The sequence below is a fragment of the Misgurnus anguillicaudatus genome, chromosome 5, assembly GCF_027580225.2.
Source record: "Misgurnus anguillicaudatus chromosome 5, ASM2758022v2, whole genome shotgun sequence".
NCBI lineage: Eukaryota > Metazoa > Chordata > Actinopteri > Cypriniformes > Cobitidae > Misgurnus > Misgurnus anguillicaudatus.
In genome coordinates, this window is record NC_073341.2 from 38,976,295 (window position 1) to 39,001,402 (window position 25,108).

General features: G+C 36.7%; 1 protein-coding gene across 3 annotated transcripts in view; it reads right to left on the reverse strand.

Annotated features, from left to right (window-relative positions):
* The window catches only part of cdk16 (cyclin dependent kinase 16), a 55,807-nt gene that overhangs the window by 6,247 nt on the left and 24,452 nt on the right, over window positions 1-25,108 (reverse strand). For 2 of the 3 annotated variants that reach the window (XM_073868157.1, XM_073868156.1), the window contains 11 exons: window positions 22,739-22,853; window positions 21,916-22,010; window positions 14,955-15,017; window positions 14,751-14,874; window positions 13,960-14,080; window positions 10,904-11,005; window positions 10,685-10,786; window positions 10,528-10,570; window positions 5,633-5,723; window positions 5,300-5,377; window positions 2,020-2,249 (listed from right to left, as the gene is read on the reverse strand). In XM_073868157.1, coding sequence (XP_073724258.1) covers window positions 2,035-2,249; window positions 5,300-5,377; window positions 5,633-5,723; window positions 10,528-10,570; window positions 10,685-10,786; window positions 10,904-11,005; window positions 13,960-14,080; window positions 14,751-14,874; window positions 14,955-15,017; window positions 21,916-22,010; window positions 22,739-22,853 — 1,149 coding nt within the window. In that variant the 3' untranslated portion in view covers window positions 2,020-2,034. Of the gene's footprint in view, window positions 1-2,019; window positions 2,250-5,299; window positions 5,378-5,632; window positions 5,724-10,527; window positions 10,571-10,684; window positions 10,787-10,903; window positions 11,006-13,959; window positions 14,081-14,750; window positions 14,875-14,954; window positions 15,018-21,915; window positions 22,011-22,738; window positions 22,854-25,108 lie in introns of those variants that run through there. The other variant, XM_073868158.1, reaches the window with a different exon arrangement.

Genomic DNA, 25,108 nt, shown 5'->3' on the forward strand with positions numbered 1-25,108 from the left:
GTAATGTTGATTCAGACGAGATGTCTCAGCTCTTTTGTAAACACGCGTACCGCTGTAGTTTGTAAAGTTTGAAACCCATCGCTTCATCTTGTAAGATGGGGCACTGTCCAATGCTTATTATAAAGCTGAAAAGAGTCAGGATATTATTAAAAATTACTTCAATTATGTTCGGCTTAAATAAAAAGTCATATACACCTAAGACGGTAAAATATTGGCTAGTTTTCATTTTAGGGTGAAATATCCCTTTTACATTAGTGCTCCCCTGTAAGCACAGTTGTCAATGCTACTGTTTTATCAGCCTATTTTCTCCTCAGGAGTTTTTTTATTACTACGCCCATAACTTTCAAATCTGTCTGCATCACTGTCCCAAACTCTTTAATACAAAGTGATGCGCATGGCTGTGGTAGGGAGGTAGCAGATAAAAACAAACTTAACATGCTCCACGTAATATCCCTGAATGTCCTTAACATTCACCCCAAACAAATTCCAGATCAAATTAGGATCGTTTTGAAGTTTGAACTTTACGCAATTCCTTCAGGAATCATTGCAGATAAATGATATTCACTACTCTTTGTTATTCTTCCTGGCATCTCCTACATTGGCTGTATTGTTGCATTTCCATAGCGGTCGGCTTAGAAATGACCAAAGGTGTGGGAAGATAACTGTAATAATATACTTCAACTGGGGTGATGCATAATCATATTCAGCACAGGCTGTGATATGGAGAGGCTAGACAAAATCAGAAAATGCCCATCACGTCATTCAGCTTTTCTCAGAGATGAAACAGAGAGACATGCTACTACTAAGAAAAGGCTTTTAAAAATGTATCGGCTTCATCAAGCCAAATATACAACAACAGGACGTAAAAATTAATTTCATGTGTGGAGTTAGCGCATCAACTTTAGCCAAGATTTCATCACTAGCATATAAAAACCCATTACAACCCTGTATGCCAAGACTCGCATCTCCATGGTAACAAACACTTGAGTCTGATCGCCTCCGATTAATTCTGCAACATCATCCGTTAAATTGTTTCTGGATTCATCTTATGGTAAAATCCAAACTTGACATGCACATGCGGACTGTTACAGGGAATATTACAGGACTGATGAAATCATATAGAAAAAAAAGAAAGAAGTGACAGATTGGTTTTGGGAGAACGGTTGATTTCAGCATTCAAACACTGATGAGAATTCAATTAATATCGGCATTTTGCTCTAAATGTGAGTGGCAGTGAATGTTTGAGTATTTATGTGCTGATTTCTCTGCTGGTGTTACAGCGGGGAAAATAAGTATTTGACACATCAGCATTTTTATCAGTAAGGGGATTTCTAAGTGGGCTATTGACAGAAACTTTCCACCAGATGTAGCCATCAGGCCAAATATTGAATTCATACAAAGAAATCAGAACATTTAAGTATACAAGTTGAGTCATAATAAATAAAGTCGCCGCTGTATATAATCCTGTACATTTTCATTCAATCTCAGATAAGAAAGATTGGGTATATACACTGCAAAAAATGATTTAAGAAAAAAAAATTCTTAGTATTTTTGTCTCGTTTTCAGTAAAAATATCAAAAAATTCTTAAATTAAGATGCTTTTTCTTGATGAGCAAAACAACCCAAGAAAATAAGTCTAGTTTTTAGACCAATAATATCAAGTTAAAGTGATTTTTTCAATAAAACAAGCAAAAAAATCTGCCAATGGGGTAAGCAAATTTTTTTTTCTTAAACACTAAAAAAATTCAAGAAAAATTAGCTTACCCCATTGGCAGATTTTTTGCTTGTTTTATGCACAAAATCACTTAAATTTGATATTTTAATGAAAAATTATTTAATTCAAGAATCTCTAGATATCTCCACTGAAAACAATACAAAAATACTAAGAATTTTTTTCTTGAAAATCATTTTTTTGCAGTGTATGCTATAAGCAAATTTTGTCAAAGTTTATGGGCAAACCAGCAAGACAAAAACAGACTAAAATAAACAAAAAGCTTTATACAATGTGCTTTCAAGTTTATGGCATCTTTAAGTTCACCCAAAAACTCTCATCAGAGAGAGAAAATCTCTTGTGTGTGATGAAGATGTGGTTATGTGATTCCCGTTGGGCAAAACCAGACACAGATAAACAGGAAAGTCAGGGGGTAAATGCATTTGTTTGGGTTTGTGACCTTCTGCTTTAAGCGGAGGGTTACAAATACTGTTTGTACCTAAGGTGTGGCGAAACCTTAGACATCTTTGAAAAAGCTCTGGAAGAGAGTGAGGTGATGGTTTAAAATCACAAAGCGTCATCACAGAAGCACACACAAATAGGCAGAAAGAGAAAAGACAGAGAGATCGTAAGATAAAAACAAAGTTAGCACTAAATAACCTAAACATGACATTGAGACTAAAGGAACAATTCACTACTTCTCATATCCTTCCAAACCTGGATGACTTTCTTTCATAAAAAAAGGTGAATCTTTAAAAAATATTTGGGTGCACTTAATTTTAAAATCAAATGGAAATTATCAGACTCGGTCATACAGATGGATCACCTTTGTGATGCTTACATATGATTATTCTGGAGTTTGACAGACCCAGACCTAGTGTTGTACCCGAGACAAATCTTGGTCTTGTTTCCACACTGCAAAAAATGACTTTCTTACTTAGTACTCCCGTCCCGTTTTCAGTACAAATATCAAACAATTTTTAATGATGAACAAAATGACCTAAAAATAAGTTTAGTCGAAGTCTAAGAAAATACAGGGTTCCCACACCGTAGTTAACTTCAAATTCAAGGACTTTCCAGGTCCAATACCCTCAAATTCAATGACTAAATGTGGGGACACATTTCAAGTGAGAGCAAGGTTACATCATGTTACGGTTTGAGATACATTGTTACAGTTCCCTTTCGAGGGAACTCGTGCTGCGTCACTGCGGTGACACTTTGAGGACGCTTCCAGGGGAAAGTGTGTCTGAATGTGTATATCAAATTCAACCAATGGTGAGGCTTAACGACAAAGACAGGGTGACGCGGGAGCCAGGAAGTATATCACTATCTGAAATATTGCCAAAGACGGCGTTACAGGGACGCAGGAAGTATGACAAGGGAGACGCAGCGTCTCGTTCCCTTCTCAGGGAACAACAGTTACATACGTAGCCCGGGACATTTTCATGTCAAACACAACTATGCAAAAAAGCATTTTAATATGAATCAACATTTGCATACAGAAGATATAAGCATTTAAACTAAGCGAACAGTTTAGCACGTGTGCTTAAAAAGTCTAGATTTTTATGATACTATCCTACACTACACAGGGAATAAAAATTTTTTTTTCCAGAAAATGTCTTGCATAAAATAGATTCAAGCACTTTCAATAGTCCCTTTCACACATACAGTCTTTACTGGTATTTTACTGGTAAATTGCAGTTAACAGATCATGTGTGAACAGAACCTTTCCGGTAAATCAGTGCTCCATCAGTAAGATTACCAGTAATTTACCGGTAAGCGCTATGTGTGATCGAAAATTATAGGATTACCGGCATTTAGAACGGACGACGTCAGACCGTGCTGACAGCTTCGGGCCAATCATAGCGTTTTAATACAGATGACGCGTTTACCCCCGCAGTGTTGACTGACGTTTCCACACACATGCTGCTTGAAAGTTGAGCACACCTGAAGTTTACGTCCACATTTCTTCACCAAAGTTGTTTAAAACAGCTTACCGCCGAATTGCCGACGTCCTTAGCACGCCCTCTGTGAAGCCAACGTGCAAACAGTAGTGTTGTTAAAAACGCATTTTCGGTTTGACGTCGTCTCATTCAATGTTGTTTGGTCATGAGCAACTTCGCGACTGTTTACCACAGACGTGAAAACAGCAAAATACGGACCGTGGAAATGAACGACGTGGATTGTTTACAAAAACAACACTGAGCTCGCCGCGTGCTACAGGTACTTCCGCTTTCTCAATGAATTTACCAGTATTTTGATACTGATGTGTGAATGATGTCTTACTGGTAAAATAACGGAACGCCACTGCGTGTGTGAACAGCACATTTTTGTATTTACTGGTAAATTCATTCTGGTAAATTCATGGTAATTTACCAGAATTTCTGTGTGAAAGAGGCTAATGACCTGTATCTATGCATTTATATTTTCAAAAACTTCCCAGGGCCTTGAAAATAAGTCTTAAATATAAAATTTAAGAGACTTTTTTTACCTCATTTTGCCAACTTTTTCTTAAACAATTAACTCAAGATAATATTGCTTACCCCATTGGCAGATTTTTTGGTTGTTTTAAGCACAAATTCAATTAAATTTGATATTTTTTGTTTAAAAACTAGAATTATTTTTTATTTTCCTTCTCATTTCGCTCATTAAGAAAATGCTTCTTGTTTTAAGAATTGTTAGATATTTGTACTAAAAACAAGACGAAAAAACTAAGTAAGAAAGTCATTTTGATGGTCTCTGTCTTGTCTTGGTCTCAGACTTTTTCTGGATTTTATTTCAAGACTGGTCAATATCACAACATGCAGAAATTACATTAAATAGCTGTTGCATTGTCTGATTTATGTGTCATCATCATTAATGTGATTAGATGTAAAACAATCATTCACTTATTTTTTATTGGGGATTGTCCAAAAAGAAATCCATCAACAAAATAAATTAAAAAATTTGATGATCTTGGTCTCAGTCTTTTCTGTCTTTGGTCTCAGCCCCTCGAAGTGTTGGTTTCAGTTAGGTGACCTTGACTACAACACTGCCCGGTCCTCGTTTACTTTCATTTTAAGTTAAAAGTGACTAGAATAGTTTTCAAAAATTCACCTTTTGTTGTGTTCAATAAAACAAAGTAGATTTGGGGTGAACTATTTCTTTAACAAGACGTCCTCCTGAGAACATTGGACACATCATCATCATTGTAACTGTAGCTTATTAACTCTACACATGAAACATAACATCAGAGATGCGGACAGATCACAGAGAGGAAAAAAGATAAATAAAAGAGATAGTAAAAAAAGAGAAAACCAGAGGGAATAGCAGACGAGTAAATCAACATCTCAGACTTGAGCAGCAGGATGAGGTGAGAAATTCAGTGACAAATTATCAGGGCATGATGAGCAAAGGTTTATCTCTCTTTTGATGAATATGAATACTAATTAAGAGGATTATGAGTGTTTGTCAGTCTCTTCCTGTCTAAGTAGATGGTACTACAGAATAAAAGTCATTATCTATAATAATGAGCTGCACTGATGAAGCTCAAATCTATCATCATCATCATCATCACCCGGTTGGATGCGCTGTGTGTGTTGTTTTTACCTGATTCTGACAGAGAGTTCGTCCTCATGCCCGGCTCCCTTTCCAGCTGAATATCTTGAAGTGCAAATATTGATGTAGCTGGCAGGGAAACATTTCACAGTTGCATTAACACATCGATGAAACAAATGTGTGCTGAACATTAACGTCAGGGTCATTTAAACACACGATACGGTGAAAATACAGAACGCCTCACACTGACTCTGTGAAATTAAATGTCTTTCAAGTTAGAAAGAGTGCGTAAGATGCTGTCTAACTTCTCTTATCCATCAGTGCACATGCATTTGTTATTTGACAGCATTATAATTATAATCATGTATGTTTGTGTGAACTCACTGTCTGGCAGTGTGAGAACTCTCTCGCCCAGGCAGTGGAAATACGGGTGTCTCATGGCTTCATCCGCCGACATCCGTTTCTTCCCCTCGAACTAAATGAAACGACACTGTTAGTCAATAAAAACTTACACATTACTTAAAATAGATAATAGATAATATGGGTGCTTATTAGTAAGCTCATTCGCGAATTAAATGTGCAGTGGGTAAATTTTAGCAGCATCTAGTGGTGAGGTTGCGAATTGCAACCAACGGCTCAGTCCATTGCTTTTGAAACAGATAGGGAAGCTACGATAGCCGCCTCCGGAAAAATGTCATCATCGGAGACAACTTAGTAAAAAAGTTTGTCCGTTAAGGGCTTCTGTAGAAAAATGGCGGCACAAAATGGCGACTTCCACGTAAGGGGACCCTCTGTGTATGTAGATAAAAACGTCTCATTCTAAGGTAATAAAAACATAACGGTTTATTATAAAAAGGTCTTTATACACCCCTGAAAATATAATTTTGTATATTATTTTGCATTTCTGTCAAGAGATCCTTTTAAGAATTACACACTGCACCTTTAAAGGGCGGTCCTAACGGTATTTCATGCACTGACTTGTTTACAAAGTTAAAGATTTGGATTCCTCATGCTAAACATGTACTAAGGTTAAAAAAACCATTTGGATGTATAACGGCGTATTTCTATACTAAATGCACTTCGTCAGGGTTTGTACAAGTTTCTGAAAGTTTTTTTGGACTACTGAATCTGTTGCATATGCAGTGCTGGAAGTACAGTGGAAGTCCTTATATGGGCATTTCGACCGGAATAGCGCATGCACACACCAACCAAGAGCTGACACGAAATCACCAAAGTGTGTTTTTGTGGGATATTTTAACTTGTTTAGCTTCCCAAAGTACCCAGCATTATGGGAACAATGGATATAGTTTGTATATCCGGGGTAGCAGCGGAGTTGTGCGTGTGTGTTTGTGGGGCGGCCCCAAACGTGTCATGAGTCGCAGGCGGTAAGTAAAACTGCATCAAACGTCTGTGTTTTGTTGGAAATCGGCACGTAAGTGCATAAAAAAGTAAATGACATGAGCATATAGTGACTCATAAGTTATCCAGAGATAGTGGGATAATGTTTTGTGTGTTGCTTGCTTGTGACTCACTCCGCCCGCAGTACGCCTCCAGAAGCTGTTTTTTTTATATCTGTCTTTTATAAATCTGATAACACTAAAAGACTCTTCTGATATATACTCTATAGAGTGCCGAAGTCATGACGTCACTTTGTAGGCCAACCCGGAAGTTAGCGGCGCATGGGTTCCCTCGATCGAAAAGCCATTCATTTTTCCCATAGACTTTTGGAAAATCGCAAAAAATAAGATCTGTGTTCAACAAAGAGTTATGAACCTTACACGTTTTGTCTATCAAGATAATATTTATAAGTTAAACGAAAATGTATACATTTTGAAGCCTAAATAAAGCCGTCAGATATAAAATGCTAACGGTATGCTATAAACGGACTACAGCGCACCGGTCGCGGATCAACGTCATCATCAAGCTTCCTCAAACTTTATTTAAAAAACACGCCTGCTCATTGTGATCTGCGCTGTTTATGGACACTTATCCACTTTTTCATGAGAAATATTGCACATTCGTTATTTCCAAAAATGTTAGAAATTTTGTTTACGCGTGATTTTTTGTTAATGTTTTATTTATTTATTAGTTTAATTATTTCGTTAGTTTATATAAACCTTAATATTATCATTGTGCCCCAAATAAACTTTAAAAATTATATTTCACTGTATTATGTTTGATTGTATGTTTGCATACCATTTGCTAATTCGCCAGGAAAAAAAACATCTCAGAAGCACTATAGTTTATAATATAGCTTTTGCCGTATCAATTTCCAATCTTATGTACTTTTTCTTACTTAGACGATAGAAAACCATAGATCGAGGAGAGAGAACCACTATAAATCTCGACATAACAGTGCAGCAAAGATGCTGGTTTACTTACCGGTATTGTAAGGGCCAGCATGAGGGACAAGGTTTATCAAGTCTCATTAAGTAAAACTATGGAGAGATAGAGGAGTTATAATAGTGTTCTATGTATTTTTAAGATAACTATACAATCTCTAAACAAACAGAACACAGTTAAATTCCAAACATTTAATATAATAGTTATATATAATTATATATGTTAAATTTAAAGAGAATTGTCCAATAGCATCAATGCTTAAATACAATATATTATAATTAAACCATATATGTTCTCTAAATAAACCATATATACTAATTTTGTTCACATTTTCTATATATTTTTACCTGGTAATCCACAAGCCCCAATGTGAGAGCCTGTGTAGTAAATTGTATCTCACATTACTGTGAGCTGACTGGTGTATAGTTACAATAGTATAACATTTAATTTTTGGTATTTGTTAGACAAGGGACTTACAGTGCATTCAAGCTATAGATATCAGCGCGTTCTCCGGGAATTAAACAAAAGTTAACAAAATGCTCCAATCACTGATCCACAGAAATATTGCAGCACGTTTTGTAGTAAACATCTTTATTTTCATAAAATAAGTAAACTTTGTCTCCGGACAAAACAAAACATGTCAAACTACAGTCTCTCCACAGTACAACAATATTTGAAAAAACTACAATTTGAAAAGACTAAATATATAACGCTATGTATATTAACTGAAAGGTAAACTTCTGAGAACGTGAGGCTGAAAGGCTAGTGACAGATTTCCTGTCATGATGACGTCTAAACTCCCCGCCAAGGATGTAGTCCCTATTAGCAACTTGTTAGCAACCACCGTTTTTAAGGCACAATAAAGTTTAAAAAAATCACAAGCAGATTATAACTGGTGTATTTTATGTCATAGAACAAAACGTGAAAATATTTAGAGGTTTTGTTAACCACAGACCTTATTTCAGGCGATTTAGCAAAAACCCATTCAAAAAACCCATAGACTTCAGGGCGAGGGAACCCGTAGTGCTAAAATGCTACCTCACTTCCGCGTTTTAGCCTACAAAGTGACGCCATTACTTCGGCACTCTATGGGTGCTCAAGATTAACATGAGATGAGCAGAAAAGTTATCATGAAACAAATGTTTGCAAACCAAAGTTCTGTAATAGGATGCAGTTCACAAACCCTAAAATAATGTACCTTAAAGGAAAACACCACAGTTTTTACATTTTTTTTACTATGTTCTTACCTTAAAGGATTAGTCCATTTTCTTAAAAAAAAATCCAGATAATTTTCTCACCACCATGTCATCCAAAATGTTGATGTCTTTCTTTGTTCAGTTGAGAAGAAATGATGTTTTTTGAGGAAAACATTTCCAGATTTTTCTCATTTTAATGGACCCCAACATGTAACAGTTTTAATGCAGTTTAAAATTGCAGTTTCAACGGAGTCTAAACAATCCCAAACGAGGCATAAGGGTCTTATCTAGACAAAAAAAATATGCACTTTTAAAACACAACTTCTCGTCTATCTCCGGTCATGTGACACGGCAGCGCGACCTCATGCAATACGTCATCATGTCAAAAGGTCACGGAGTATGAATGCGAAACTATGCCCCAGTGTTTACACGTGTGGAGAAAGAGGACCATTCTGACGTTGTTGTATGTGTAATGATACTAATTAATGTCTTTGTGTCAGTTTATTGTTTAAAATGGTCCACAAATGTGCGTTTCATATATGTAACATGTGACCTTTCCAAGGCATTATGCAATTACTTGAGGTCGCGCTGGGGCGTCACAGGACCGGAGATAGACAAGAAGTTGTGGTTTAAAAGTGCTAGATAAGACCCTTATGCCTCCGTTGAAACTGCAATTTTAAACTGCATTAAAACTGTTACGTGTTGGGGTCCATTAAAATCCTGAAATGTTTTCCTCAAAAAACATAATTTCTTCTCGACTGAACAAAGAAAGATATCAACATTTTGGATGACATGGTGGTGAGTAAATTATCTGGATTTTTTTTAAGAAAATGGACTAATCCTTTAAATTAGACAAATTAATACATACCTATCTTTTTTCAGTGTGTGCATTTAATCTTTGTACAGCGCGTTGTGAATGTGTTAGCATTTAGCCTAGCCCCATTCATTCCTATGGCTCCAAACAGGGATGAATTTAGAGGCCACCAAACACTTGCATATTTTCCCTATTTAAAGACTGTTATAGGAGTAGTTACATGAGTAAGTATGGTGGCACAAAATAAAACTTTTGTTTGGAGCCATAGGAATGAATGGGGCTAGGCTAAATGCTAACACATTCAAGAAGCGCTGTACAAAGATTAAAAGTGCATGCTATAAAAGAAGTCAGGTATATATTAATTAATCTAAGCTGAGGTAAGAACATAGTAAAATATTGAAAAACAGTGGTGTTTTCCTTTAAATGTTTTGTATAGTTGCTTTGGAAAAAGTACATAATCTGCTATTATTAATGTATCATTTATTAAATAACCCCCATTAAATTACTGTGATCATTTTAGCTGGCTGACCGTTGGGTAAATCCCGGATTATAGTTTGTTTTTTACATGTATGCAAATGTACGCACATGGTCTTGCAAAGTATAGTTTATTTGACTTATACGTGTACACAGACGTTTGACGCATGCGCATTGCGACAAAATGCAATGCAATGCATCTCCTGGGGTACATAATACATTCTTCTGTAGTCGCATGTGCAAACTACGCGTACAATGTACATAGGGTTTAAAAAATCCAGCAAGACGCGTACAGTACGCGTGAACTCTTCTCATGACGAAAATTGTGTCACGTGCACTGTATGCGCAATAAATCTAATGCTGGTCTGTTGGCCTCAAACTTTTGTACAATACTTGTACGCTACATTTGACATAAACAATATCAACATTTCTATAAATACTACACAAATCACCTGCAGCAGTTTAGAAAGAAGTTCAACTCCATCATTATCCAATCTGTGAAAAGAAAAAAACATAAGTACGGTAAATCACCTCCATTAACTCATCGTTGTTTTACAACAGGAACTGCAAACATTTCTGTCACTGTGTTCGGAGAACAGCTGACGTTACCGTGGAGTGTGGTTATGGAGACAGTCGGCGCGGTATCGGGGGTAGTTATAGGAGATGAATTCCTCATTGGAGGTTATTCCAGGCCAGGTCTCCTCTGTGGGTGTACCTATGAAAAGACACAGGAGGGTTTATAAATATCACGTCGACACTCACAGGAAGGCACAGGCTGTCAGTAGTAGAGCCGGCGTGGAGCGCAAGAAGAGAAAGTGGGAGGCGGAGGTACCGAGCAGTTTGAAGATAAAGTGCAACTCCTCCTCAACTGTGGAGCCTGGGAACAAAGGCCGACCTGTAGACATCTCGTAGAAGATGCAGCCAACACCCCTGTAGAGACAAACAGGCATTAAGACTGAGCTCACACTCGACCCTAAGCAGTGGCAGCCGGTGACAAAACACATCAACGTTTTTCCTATTTAAGACGAGTAGTTATACGAGCAAGTTTGGTGGTACAAAATAAAACGTAGCGCTTTTCTAAGCGGATTTAAAAGAGGAACTATATTTTATGGCGTAAAAGCACTTTTGGGAGTACTTCGACTCGGCGCAGTAATACCCTCCCTCTCCCATTATGAGAGTGAGGCTGAATCCCAAACCGCCTACTTCCATACTATATAGTACGCAAAGTAGCGCTTTTTACATACTATATAGTATGGAAGTAGGCGGTTTGGGATTCAGCCTGAGAAGGGGAGCGGACTTTTCAGGCGAGTCGAAGTACTCCCAAAAGTGCTATTACGCCATAAAATATAGTTCCTCTTTTAAATCCGCTTAGAAAAGCGCTACGTTTTATTTTGTACCACCAAACTTGCTCGTATAACTACTCGTCTTAAATAGGAAAAACGTTGATGTGTTTGGTCACTTCTAACTTTATCTCTAAACGGCACCATTGAACGAATGGGGCCAAGCCAAACGCCATCAAAGCGTCCCAGCGCGCTCCAGCACCCACGCGCACGCACACAGATGACAGAGGGATGTATCAACAATTCTTAGTTAAGGTAATAACATATTTTAATATTGAAAATGAGTAGACTATTCCTTTAACACTAAACTCAGATGACACATGAGATTAAGCAATTATCTGGCAAACGTAAGCGTCACTATTATCATAAACCTTTCGGAGCGTCTGCACCAGGTACTTATTTTGACATAATGCGTGATGAATATAGGTTCACATGACGCGCCGAAAACATATTTTGACATGAGGAGCCACACACACGATGGGCTAAATACAAGTTTTGACGAGCTTCACATCGTGCGTCCTCAACAATAAATTCACTTGCCTGCCAAATAAATGTAAACGTAAAAATAATAAACCAATAGTCACTACAGGCAGTGCATTACAGTGAGTTTACTACGGTTCCCAAAGGCTAACGGACTAAAACCCCTTCAACTATAATATTTTAATTATAATGACTATAATGCGCAGACTCTAATGGTTTATTGTTTTGAAATAACACAAGCGGCAGCAATATAATAAGGTATAAATGTTCACAAAAAGAAATTTTAAACTATACGTGCAATCACCTAAAGGATTATTAGGAACACCATACTAATACGGTGTTTGACCCCCTTTCGCCTTCAGAACTGTCTAAATTCTGCATGGCATTGATTCAACAAGGTGGTAAAAGCATTTTTTAGAAATGTTGGCCCATATTGATAGGATAGCATCTTGCAGTTGATGGAGATTTGACGAAGTTCCCGTTCCACCACATCCCAAAGATGCTCTATTGGGTTGAGATCTGATGACTGTGGGGACCATTTTAGTACAGTGAACTCATTGTCATGTTCAAAAAAATAATTTGAAATGATTCGAGCTTGGTGACATGGTGAATTATGCTGCTGGAAGTAGCCATCAGAGGATGGGTTCATGGTGGTCATAAAGGGATGGACAGGGTCAGAAACAATCCTCAGGTAGGCCGTGGCATTTAAACGATGCCCAATTGGCACTAAGGGCCTAAAGTGTGCCAAGAAAACATTCCCCACACCATTACATTAATGAGAAATTGAACAGGTGTTCCTAATAATCCTTTAGGTGAGTGTATATGTGAAATTAATGTCAACAGCACTAGCAGCTTTTTAATATCTAAAGGTAAGCGTTCTAAAATCAAATCCTTAATACGAAGCATGTATAATATTAATAGTGATGCTTTTTTTAAAATGCATAAAAAATATTTATCTTTAAGAGCTGAAATTATTTGAATTTTTACAATTTCACACCAGAGGAAGACATACTGACGTCACATTTAATCCCTACTGTGGCCATGATATGCTGGGCTATACCAAACATATATTTAATTTTAACAAGATGCCAAAAACTGCATTAAAAAATATTTTAACTTGTTCTCTGATATCTACATAGAAGGTTTGTGGCTTTTTTAAGTGCAAAAATGACCCAGATACAGTTTTACATGTCCATTTATAAACCTTTAGACTGAAATGGTCTATTATTACCTTATTTAAAAGGGTCATGATTAATAATGTTTAGCTCTGCTCTGATTGGCTGTTTCTCAGAGCAGCTCCTTCAGTAGCTCTGTGTGTTTGGAAACAGATCTTATGTCTGAGTCTGTATCAGATGAAGACACAGATTTTGAGGAATAATCAATTGTTTGGAGATTGTTAATGGGCGTTTCTGAGTGCTAAGTTTGTGTTGTTGTTTTTTTCAGTATGGACCTGCACAATGTAACTGTAAAGTCAATAGTAGAACTTCAGGCTAAATGTTAGCATACAGCATTAACTAGCCTATAGCACTAAATCAGCATTCACAACTTTGATTTTAGCATTCTAACATCATTTTACTTAATTTAATGTGTCATTTAATGTTGGGGGCGTACATCTCGACTGTAACGTCAAAGTTGGTCTGTTTTCCAGCGGTCTTTTGTGTGCACAAGGTTTACATAAGGAGGACACAATCATGTTTGAGGCTCACGATATGTCATTACCATGTACAGAACTTATTATTTATATATGCGTAGGTAAATACAGTTTTACATTTTACATCACCTTTAACAAGAAACGTCACTGCTATTCCTATGAATGGGGCGATAGCAGCGGGTCAATATGCCCTCCTTTCAGTAAAAAGAGCCAATCGTCAACCATTAAAGAATGACATCTTCTAAGGGAGGGATTTGCGCATGCACAGTATCTGACAGATCTTGCTTTAGCAAAATCTGGATGCAAACATTGTGGCACAGTGATGCAACCTCCTTAAAAAGACCTTGGGTATATTAAAGCTCAGTGTTAGATAAGATACATTAATATTAATGTACAAGACGTCAAATGCTCACCACATGTCAATCTGAGTGGAATAATCTGTGCTGCCCAATAAGATGTCAGGGGGTCGGTACCAGAGGGTCACCACTTCATTGGAGTAAGTCTTTGTGGGAATCGACTTTGCTCGTGCCAGACCTAAAATCCAAATTAAAGCGATTTGAAAAGAAAATATGGTGCACTGGTTGCCAAAATCAATTGTAATACAGGGCTCCAGACTAACTTTTTTCACTAGGAGCACAGTGGCCCCCAACTGAAAATTTTAGGGGCACAACCAGAAAATTTAGGGGCACACGCCGTAAATCAACATGCTAACCAAATATTCACATTTCTACTCATTTCCACTCATTTTACTAATAAATACTTTCATGATAGATGCAGAAAGTACAATGTGCCGTTTCAAATTCAGTGTGACATCACAAAAAAAGGTCAAATTTACTGTTCGCACATGTGCGACTGGATGTAAAATTAAGTGGCACACTCTCAAATTTTGGTGGCAAAATGCCACCATTTGATGGCAGTCTGGAGCCCTGTAATATGTGACAGAGAGCCAGTGAGAAATGTCACAAGTGGGCAGTTTTAATGATCAATCCTCTTTAATTTCCAAACTTAGAGCCACAGGTGAGAATTGGGGAGATTGCAGTAACAACAATCAATAGTTATGGGTGTTTTAAGTGCCTGTCTAGATCATTAACTGCTAGTCTAAAGTACATCACCAAGAGAGCTTTCAACCAAACTTAAAAAACACCATCAAACGTAGAAATTAGTTCATCCCATCTAATATTTATTATGTTTGTAGGTTACTTACCAAAGTCGGCCAGTTTCAGCTCCCCGCGATCATTGATCAGGAGATTTTGGGGCTTGAGGTCTCGGTGAAGGACTTTACGTCTGTGACAATAGTTTAGACCGCGCAACAGCTGAAACAGGAAGAGCTGAAAGAGATGTACACAAAGGTGAGAACAAAATCTCTAAAAGCACAACGCAAAAAAAAAAAAAGTCAAAGAGGCCATACCTTGACATTGTGCATATGAATGCAGTTTCCACAGTCGTCTAGATACTGCTTCAGGTCTTTATCCTAAAAACAAACAAATAAAATAGAGATAGAGAGATATACGATGAATTATAAAGATATCTGAAAAAAGCAAATTCACATGAACTATAAAACAGTTGCATGCAGATAAACGTGTGCGTGTTTAAACAAGCAATTTTTCAAAAAGCATCCGAGAAGAAGCTGTTTGACTGCATTACGTCTTATTGGATTAAGCCCACAGCTTTACAACCAACAAGCCAACAGCCAAACACACACTACTGGATGTCTTTGCTTCCCAATGCCACTTATATCAGCAAAACGGATCAATGAAGCACTAAAGAATGAGTCACTTACATTATCACCAAGGAGTCCAAGTACAAAATGTTATATATCTTTTTTTTTGCAGTAAAACGTCAAGTAAAAAACTGCTGTTTATGCTGGATTAAATATAATTTATTCAGTTACAATTAGGGCCGGGACTCGATTAAAAAAATTAATCTAATTAATTAGAGGCTTTGTAATTAATTAATCTAAATTAATCGCATTTTAATCGCATATAAATATTTGACCTGAGAACATTAAGAAGTAATTTTTTACATGGATTTTAGTATACACTCTTAGAAAGGATGTGTTAATTTTATACACATCATTGTGCTGTAAGCTTTCAACACATTATGTGTAACCTTAACACATTATGAGTCATTTTGTCTTGATTTTGTGTTCAAGTATAACACATGTTGTGTTAAAAGTAACACAAAATGTGTTGTTCCAACAATAACACAGAGATGGGTGGATTCCAGGACGACGCAGTTAGTGTGTTGTCCCAGAATCAACACTAATGTGAGTGTACCATGAATAATGACTGAATACATAAGCTTAAGCAACAAAATATTGTTCTATTCGGACGGGATTAGTTTTACAGGGGTAGATGGCGTAATGTAATTTTACCACAGGACGTCGGTTATATTAATGGTCAATTCGGACGGGATTAGAAATCTCTGTAAAACATTCAGAAGTGGGAGGGGTAACTCGTTGGCGCAGCGCGTCACCTCTCTTCTTCACGTGCACATTACCTTGCTTCCAGATATCAGATGTGCAAACAACATGACACAGACAAGGAAAACGCGAAACACTGTGTTTAATTTCGGTTTGGGGAGAACGTCAGTTTCATAAACAGTTCCATGCCTCTGAGAAGTAAATTTGACTTTTTTTTAAAGTTTGTGTCGTGTTTTATTCAGAAACTGACTTGTAACTGACTTGTTTCTCCGTCTAGAACGCAAGTAAATGCTTCTTTAAGCGCTTTTATATTTAAAAGAAACCCGCAAATTAAAAGGAAATGACGCGATTTACGTGTATATTTACAGCTGGTCTATTCGCACTGGATTTGTATTACCTGAGGTAATTTCTCCGGACCTTTTTACAGAAGGCAAAAGACGCCGTAATCTTTACTGACATTGTCTGTAATGATTACTGACATGGAGCATTCGGACTGGACTAAAATCACAGAGAAGCTCTGATAAAAACTTGCTTTACCCCACATCCCTATGTAAAACTAATCCCGTCCGAATAAGTCGTTGTGCCCGGAGTCGGGCTAATGTCTAACTTACGCTAACTTAGCTGCTGTATGTTTTGCATTGAGATGCTCGATCATGTGCTGCGGTGATATGCGAATTCCTTGTTGCATAGCTTACACACAACCATGCTTTTATCGACGCTTACATCCGTTCGTTTTATATAAAAAAAATTCCCATCCACGGGGCCAACCAAAGCGATCTCATCAGCCTCTTGGTTCATGTTCACTGTGGTTTGTTGTGAAATCATGAACGCTAGTTGGTGCTCCAGTATAATCGGTCCGCCGAAACTCATGAGAAATGTTCCGCGGTGCAAAAATAAGTGCGATTAAAATGCGTTAAAAATGTTTAACGCGTTATTTTTGTGTAATTAATTAATCTTAATTAACGCGTTAAAGTCCCGGCCCTAATATATATATATATATATATATTAGGGCCGGGACTCGATTAAAAAAATTAATCTAATTAATTAGAGGCTTTGTAATTAATTAATCTAAATTAATCGCATTTTAATCGCATATAAATATTTGACCTGAGAACATTAAGAAGTAATTTTTTACATGGATTTTAGTATACACTCTTAGAAAGGATGTGTTAATTTTATACACATCATTGTGCTGTAAGCTTTTAACACATTATGTGTAATTTTAACACATTATGAGTCATTTTGTCTTGATTTTGTGTTCAAGTATAACACATGTTGTGTTAAAAGTAACACAAAATGTGTTGTTTCAATAATAACACAGAGATGGGTGGATTCCAGGATGACGCAGTTAGTGTTTTGTCCCAGAATCAACACTAATGTGAGTGTACCATGAATAATGACTGAATACATAAGCTTAAGCAACAAAATATTGTTTTAAAGCCCTATTCGGACGGGATTAGTTTTACAGGGGTAGATGGCGTAATGTAATTTTACCACAGGACGTCGGTTATATTAATGGTCAATTCGGACGGGATTAGAAATCTCTGTAAAACATTCAGAAGTGGGAGGGGTAACTCGTTGGCGCAGCGCGTCACCTCTCTTCTTCACGTGCACATTACCTTGCTTCCAGATATCAGATGTGCAAACAACATGACACAGACAAGGAAAACGCGAAACACTGTGTTTAATTTCGGTTTGGGGAGAACGTCAGTTTCATAAACAGTTCCATGCCTCTGAGAAGTAAATTTGACTTTTTTTTAAAGTTTGTGTCGTGTTTTATTCAGAAACTGACTTGTAACTGACTTGTTTCTCCGTCTAGAACGCAAGTAAATGCTTCTTTAAGCGCTTTTATATTTAAAAGAAACCCGCAAATTAAAAGGAAATGACGCGATTTACGTGTATATTTACAGCTGGTCTATTCGCACTGGATTTGTATTACCTGAGGTAATTTCTCCGGACCTTTTTACAGAAGGCAAAAGACGCCGTAATCTTTACTGACATTGTCTGTAATGATTACTGACATGGAGCATTCGGACTGGACTAAAATCACAGAGAAGCTCTGATAAAAACTTGCTTTACCCCACATCCCTATGTAAAACTAATCCCGTCCGAATAAGTCGTTGTGCCCGGAGTCGGGCTAATGTCTAACTTACGCTAACTTAGCTGCTGTATGTTTTGCATTGAGATGCTCGATCATGTGCTGCGGTGATATGCGAATTCCTTGTTGCATAGCTTACACACAACCATGCTTTTATCGACGCTTACATCCGTTCGTTTTTTATAAAAAAAATTCCCATCCACGGGGCCAACCAAAGCGATCTCATCAGCCTCTTGGTTCATGTTCACTGTGGTTTGTTGTGAAATCATGAACGCTAGTTGGTGCTCCAGTATAATCGGTCCGCCGAAACTCATGAGAAATGTTCCGCGGTGCAAAAATAAGTGCGATTAAAATGCGTTAAAAATGTTTAACGCGTTATTTTTGTGTAATTAATTAATCTTAATTAACGCGTTAAAGTCCCGGCCCTAGTTACAATAGAGAAATGATGGGATGATGTATTTTTGTAGGCCAACCCGGAAGTTCGCTTCACATGGGTTCCTTCGGCAAAATGGATTTTTGCATAGGCTTTTGGATTATGGCAAAAAATAAAGTCTGTGATTAAAGGCGGAGTCCACGATGTTTGAAAAACGCGTTGGAAAAGGAGACGGGCCGACTACCAAAACACACTTATAGCCAATCAAATCAAATCAAATGCCGGGTTGCGTATGTGTGGGGCGGGTCTATCAACAGAAGGTCCAGATTCTATTTGTTTAGGTGATTTCAAATATCAACATTGGCTTTCAAACATCGTGGACTCCGCCTTTAACGAAAGTTTATGACACTTATAGCAGGGTTCCCACACCTTAGTTAACTTAAAGTTCAAGGACCTTTCAAGGACTTTCCAGGTCCAATACCCTCAAATTCAAGGACTAAATGTTACATTGTGTTACCTTTAAAGATACATTGTTACAGTTCCCTTTCGAGGGAACTCGCGCTGCGTCACTATCTGAAATATTGTCAAAGACGGCGTTACAGGGACACAGAAAGTATGGCAAGGGAGACGCAGCGTCTCGTTCCCTTCTTAAGGAACAACAATTACATACGTAACCCGAGACGTTTTCATGTATCAAACACAACTATGTAAAAAAGCATTTTTGGTATAAATCAACATTCACATACAGAAGATATAAGCATTTAAAGCCAACAGTTTAGCACGTGTCCTTAAAAAGTCTAGAATTTTTATTATCTTCCACTACACAGGGAATAATATGGATTTTCTTCCAGAAAACTTCTTGCATAAAATAAATTCAAGCATTTTCAATGACCTGTATCTATGAAGGTATATTTAAAAAACTTCCCAGGGCCTTGAATATTTTCCGCCAGATTCACAAACTTTCAAGGATTTCAAGAACCTGTGGAACCCTGTTATACGTTTTGTCCATCAAGATTGTCACCAATGAACACAACTTTTATAAATACCGAAGTCTAAATCCATTTACTAGGAATTAAAAGCTAACTTCAGGCTATAAGTGAACTACACCATGGTCACTCAACTCCAATGACATCATCACCAGGCTTCTGACAACTCTTTCAAACTTTATTAAAAACATTTTAAAAAAACATTCCCTGTTAATAAAATACTCTGGATGAATCTTTTTTGTGTATTGTGTCCATGTCGCATTGTTTTTGAGATTTTCATGCATAATGACATCATCAATACGTGTTTTAAGACTAGGCATGGGCAGATATGAGATTTTGGCAGTATGATAACCTTAAAGGGATAGTTCGGCCAAAAACGATATTAAACCCATGATTTACTCACCCCCAAGCTGTCCGAGTTGCATATGTCCATCGTTTTTCAGACAAACACATTTTCGGATATTTTAGAAAATATTTTAGATATTTCTGTTCATTAAATGTTATGTTACGGGGTCCAGCCATAGTCCACGACCTTCAATTCAAAAAAAAGTGCGTCCATCCTTAAAAAATTAAATCCACACGGCTCCAGGATGATAAACAAAGGTCTTCTGTGGGTAATCCGTGCGGTGTTTTTGTAGAAATATCCATATTTAAAATGTTATTAACTTTATAAACTAGCTTCCGGTAGCGCCGCCATCTTAGACTCAGGAGAGAGGATTAGCGTAGTGTACGCACTTTTCTTAGTGACGTATGACAAATTCGGAGGGCGGGGGCACCGAGCAGCAGCAGAGAAACTCTGTACACTGCGTAAGCTCTCATCCTGAATGCGCATCACTCCAAAATGGCGGCGCTACCGGAAGCTAGTTTATAAAGTTAATAACATTTTAAATATGGATATTTCTACAAAAACACCGCACGGATTACCCACAGAAGACCTTTGTTTATCATCCTGGAGCCGTTTGGATTTAATTTGTGAAGGATGGACGCACTTTTTTGGACTTGAAGGTCGTGGACTATGGCTGGACCCCGTAACATAACATTTAATGAACAGAAATATCTAAAATATTTTCTAAAATATCCGAAAATGTGTTTGTCTGAAAAACGATGGACATATGCAACTCGGACAGCTTGGGGGTGAGTAAATCATGGGTTTAATATCGTTTTTGGCCGAACTATCCCTTTAAGCAAAAAAAAAACACGGTTTCACTGTGTTGCGTATTACCATTGCAATTTTTTTATATCTGCACATACAAACAACAACTTTAAAGCAACATACAACATGTATGGCAGGTAAAAATAAAGCCTTTGAATTATAATATTCTTTAAAAATATATATGAAGAATTTGGTTCCAAAACGCAATAAATACATTTTGACTAATTTGGGTAAAAATGTGTTTTCTATACCAAGAAAGTGACAAGATGAAAACCACTATTTTTTCTGTTACAAACTTTTACAAAGCAGCTTTAGGTTATAATAACATTAAAAATTCAAATCCATAATTTGATTTTCAAAGATTTATTATTTTTTTCCACAAAATGCAATAAATCCATGACAAGTTTTTATTATAAATCTATTGAATCAATATATAAATGTGCATTTATCTTTGCCATGTTATATATTTATTTAGTTGACTAGTGGTATACACTGATTAAAAAAATTAACATTAATGGCATTAATCAAAACACTTACTTTGTCATATTAAGAATAGTGTCATTGCTGTTGTCATGTATATATATATATAATAAATAAATATTTGAGTTTGTGTTAATGTGGGGTTTAACTAAAACTCCAATCAAATAAACCCACTGACTTCACAACGAGAGAACCAGAAGTGCTAAAACGCTAACTCGCTTACAGGTTTTGCCTTAAAAAAATATGTCATCCCTCAATTCGCTTGTCAAGTCTCACATCAACTCCCGAATCCAAATGCTCCATCAGATGCATTAAGCAAACAACAAACTATACTAATAATTTTAGGCAGTGCAGTGTAAAATACCGAAAAATGGCGATCCTAACACTGAAATCACACGGCCAGAATGTAATGAATCTTTTTTGAATTATTGAAGTATTGTTGTCTGGAACGTCGTGAGCTTGGATAATGTAGTGTAGACCTGAGTTTATAAAAATGTAGCTTAAATGTGTGATATGAATAAATAGCGCTCATAAACGGATGTTAAGATTGTAGTCTTATATGAAGCGGATCGAGGCTTGGATCTTGAAATGGCATTTTACATCATCATGACTTGACTTAAGCGGATTACTAAACTAAATTTTGTTTTACACTGTTAAATTACAATTACATTATTTCAGCTTGATTGTAGTTTTACTACTTTATTTTTTGGAAGAACCAAACAGAAATGTTCAAGACTAAATAATGAGGGTTTCAAACCAGTTTCCTAAACATTCAGTTTTCCAAGTAGCTTGCTCAGCTCTGATATGCAGATGATTTTGCAAGTTAGTAAAAGTTACTGCACATGTAAATGACTTACCAGGTACTCAAACACCAGCGTCAGAGACTTTTGAGTGTGAATGATGTCATGAAGAGTCACAATGTTGGCATGTTTCAGGTCCTTCAGAAGAGACACTACAGAGACACATAGAGATAAATTACAAAACTCATCTGTGTGAGCATTCAGTGAGAAAAGACAAAGACACAAGCTATGCCAATCTACACAAGGGCTGCCTAAGGCAATAATTATATGGAAAGCAAAACATGCAAACATTTGACTATAAGAAATGAAACCCCTTTGCGCTAATGTACCTTTAAGATTCTACGCCAGGGCTACTTTTATGACACTCAAAACAATTTTCTTTTATTTGTTGATTTTATTTTATTTTACTTGTTGATATGTTTTATCATTGTTTAAAATGTTAACGTACATAAAAGAAGCCAAGATTATATAAAAAATATGTAATATATAGTCAAATTGAGGCTATTAATAGGAGGTTCTTTGGCAGGAAACTCCAGACTCAGTGCGGGCATCCTGGTGCCCGCGGGCACCATGTTGGAGACCACTGCTCTAAGCAGTATGTAACAGGCCTCTATTATGATTAATCTCTGTGTACAGTGTTGTTAATTGAGGCAAGACAAGTTGTTGAATACTAAGCGCAGGTATGTAAACATAGGAACACATGTTAATGCTCTTGTATTTGTCCCTTTAGCGTTGGCAGAGCCTTGCATTAGCAGCGTATAGGTCATGGGTTCGACTCCTAAGGAACACACTTTCTGATATAATGTGTTCATGTCTGTCAGCGCTAAATGCATAAAGTGATAATATATTTCAGATCCATTAGGTCAGGCTTGTATCTCACCTTCTCTGATGGCGGTGCATGGCGCTCCTTCCTCATGCTCCAAGCGGATCTCCTTAAGAGCCACCAAGTTATCTGTCAATTTACTGCGCCCTTTATAAACCGTAGCATATGTGCCCTGAGAAAAACAACACATACTATATAAAATAAACCTGTCTGCTGTCTAATTATACGTCAGGAAAAAGATGGGACAACAGAAGTAATCTGTGTTGAGCATTTTAAGGAGCTTTTAAGGAATACAAACGCTCGATTTTAAAACCTAGTGAGCTGCCTTGCCGTCTACTGCCTACGTGAGCAGCAAACTAATTTAAAATGTAATCTGATATCCATGACGATGTACCCAAAAAGCAAGAAAATCTACTTTTATTTAGGGTGTATTCACACCAGGAAAGTCCGCTAGTTCACTTGCTTTGGTCCGGACCAAATGTGTTTTATTTTTTTATTTTTTGGTGCGGTTCGCATTCACACTGCCCTTTTTTCAAGTGAACCAAAATATGTAAACAAAACCACATGTGTATTAAGGTCATTCATTCATTGGACAGAAATTATCAGGTGGGGGAAAGCAGGAAGAGCAAAATAATAGAGATAATTCATAATGCAATATTTGTTCTGTTACTGATTTGGTGTTATCAGCAGGTAAACCAAAATACCGACACTATATTGAGAAGCACACAATTTAATTTCATCTAAACGATATTATATTATTATATATTACATATATTTTGCAAAGACAGCATAGACAGCATGTTCTGACAGTTGGCTTTGCAGATGATGTATCAGGTATAAAGTTATCAGGCTTTTGCGCCGTACAGATAGAGAGATGCGCTGTATACGCGGCTTTCATTATTCATACAAATATAGCTATTCAGATTGTTCAAACACAATTATTTCAGTCCCTCCAGGATTTCGCGATTTATTTTTGTGATTTTTGCGATGCAGTAATTGCGTGGCAGTAATTTCCAGAAATTTGCGCAAAAATAGATATTTTTTCTCTCCAATTACGATACCAATGCTTGTAAAATATTAAATGAGAAGTTCTCAAGTAATTAAATAATAAGTAAACAGTCAGTGATATATTAAGAACAGAGAAACAAAATGAACATATGAAAAATAAATTCAACCTCAAGATACAGATACACTGTTTGTTTTTATGATTAACCTAGACAACTGTCATACAGTGGTTTGCCAAGATGATTTAAGGAAAATGTTATTAAAATAATTAACCACGTAAGGCGCATAAATATTTTATAAATGCTTGATAATAATGAGAACATATGAATCAATCCTTATCGCCAACACTGAGAGAGGTGCGTTGCATAATCTTGGTTTTTTACGGTTGTTTCTTAAAACGTTTGAAAATTACTTACCTACAATAATGCACAATAGCCACAAGTCCAAAGCTACATTTTCCCTATAATGTGTGTTTATTTTGTGTTTTATTATTATGCGTGTATGTGACCGGACCATTCAAGTTCAAAGCCTTAAAGGAAAAAGATCGGTCCTCACGCGCTGACAGCATGCACAAGTTTGCTAACGCTGAGATGAGATGGTAGTGGACAGATGCCTTTCTTTTGTGTCCCAAATTTTCAACAACTTAATATAAGGACTAAAAACAGTAAATTGAAATGCATTATGACATTGCTTCACCCAGTTTTTGTAATTTATGTGAGACAGCAGGTGCGACACGCAGCTCACAAAGACCTTTCACGTTTGTATCCTCATGAAAATAATTAATTATACTAGATAACAATTAAAAACGTAAAAAAATGTAATGTGCACAGGAGATTTTGATTGACTGTTGTTTGTGGGGCGCTGTGTTGCTGGTTAAGGGGAGCAGGGTGCTTGAGAAAGATTGAAGTAAAATAAAGCCAAAAATGTTTACCAAGTTGTCTAACTCTGTATCTAAGAATATTAGATAATTTTATAAAAAATATAATAAGACATTTTAAATTACTGCTATTATTTTGCCATGAAATAAATAATGCAGGTTGGCAAGACATTTCTTTTTATTTTGCGTTTTGTTCCGCGATTGCGGAAAAAACTTAAATTACGCGGATTTAGATGCGCTGTTTGTATGCATAATATTCTGCTATTACAATAAAGGTATTCAAAATCATTGCCGTACAGTATATGCACGAAATAAACTGCTTGATAGCGCGTCTCATAATTTTCCATAATGCTTAGTATGTGTTTATTATTATTTTTATTAAAACAGAACAACATTAAATTAGTTAAATTACTCGCATATATTAAACAATAGGAATAGACGGAAAACATTGTACCCGCCTTATAACATAAATAAATCTTAAGATCCTTAGATTTTTCGAAACAAATGATTAGCTTGCATTTCTTAATGAATATAAAACTACAACA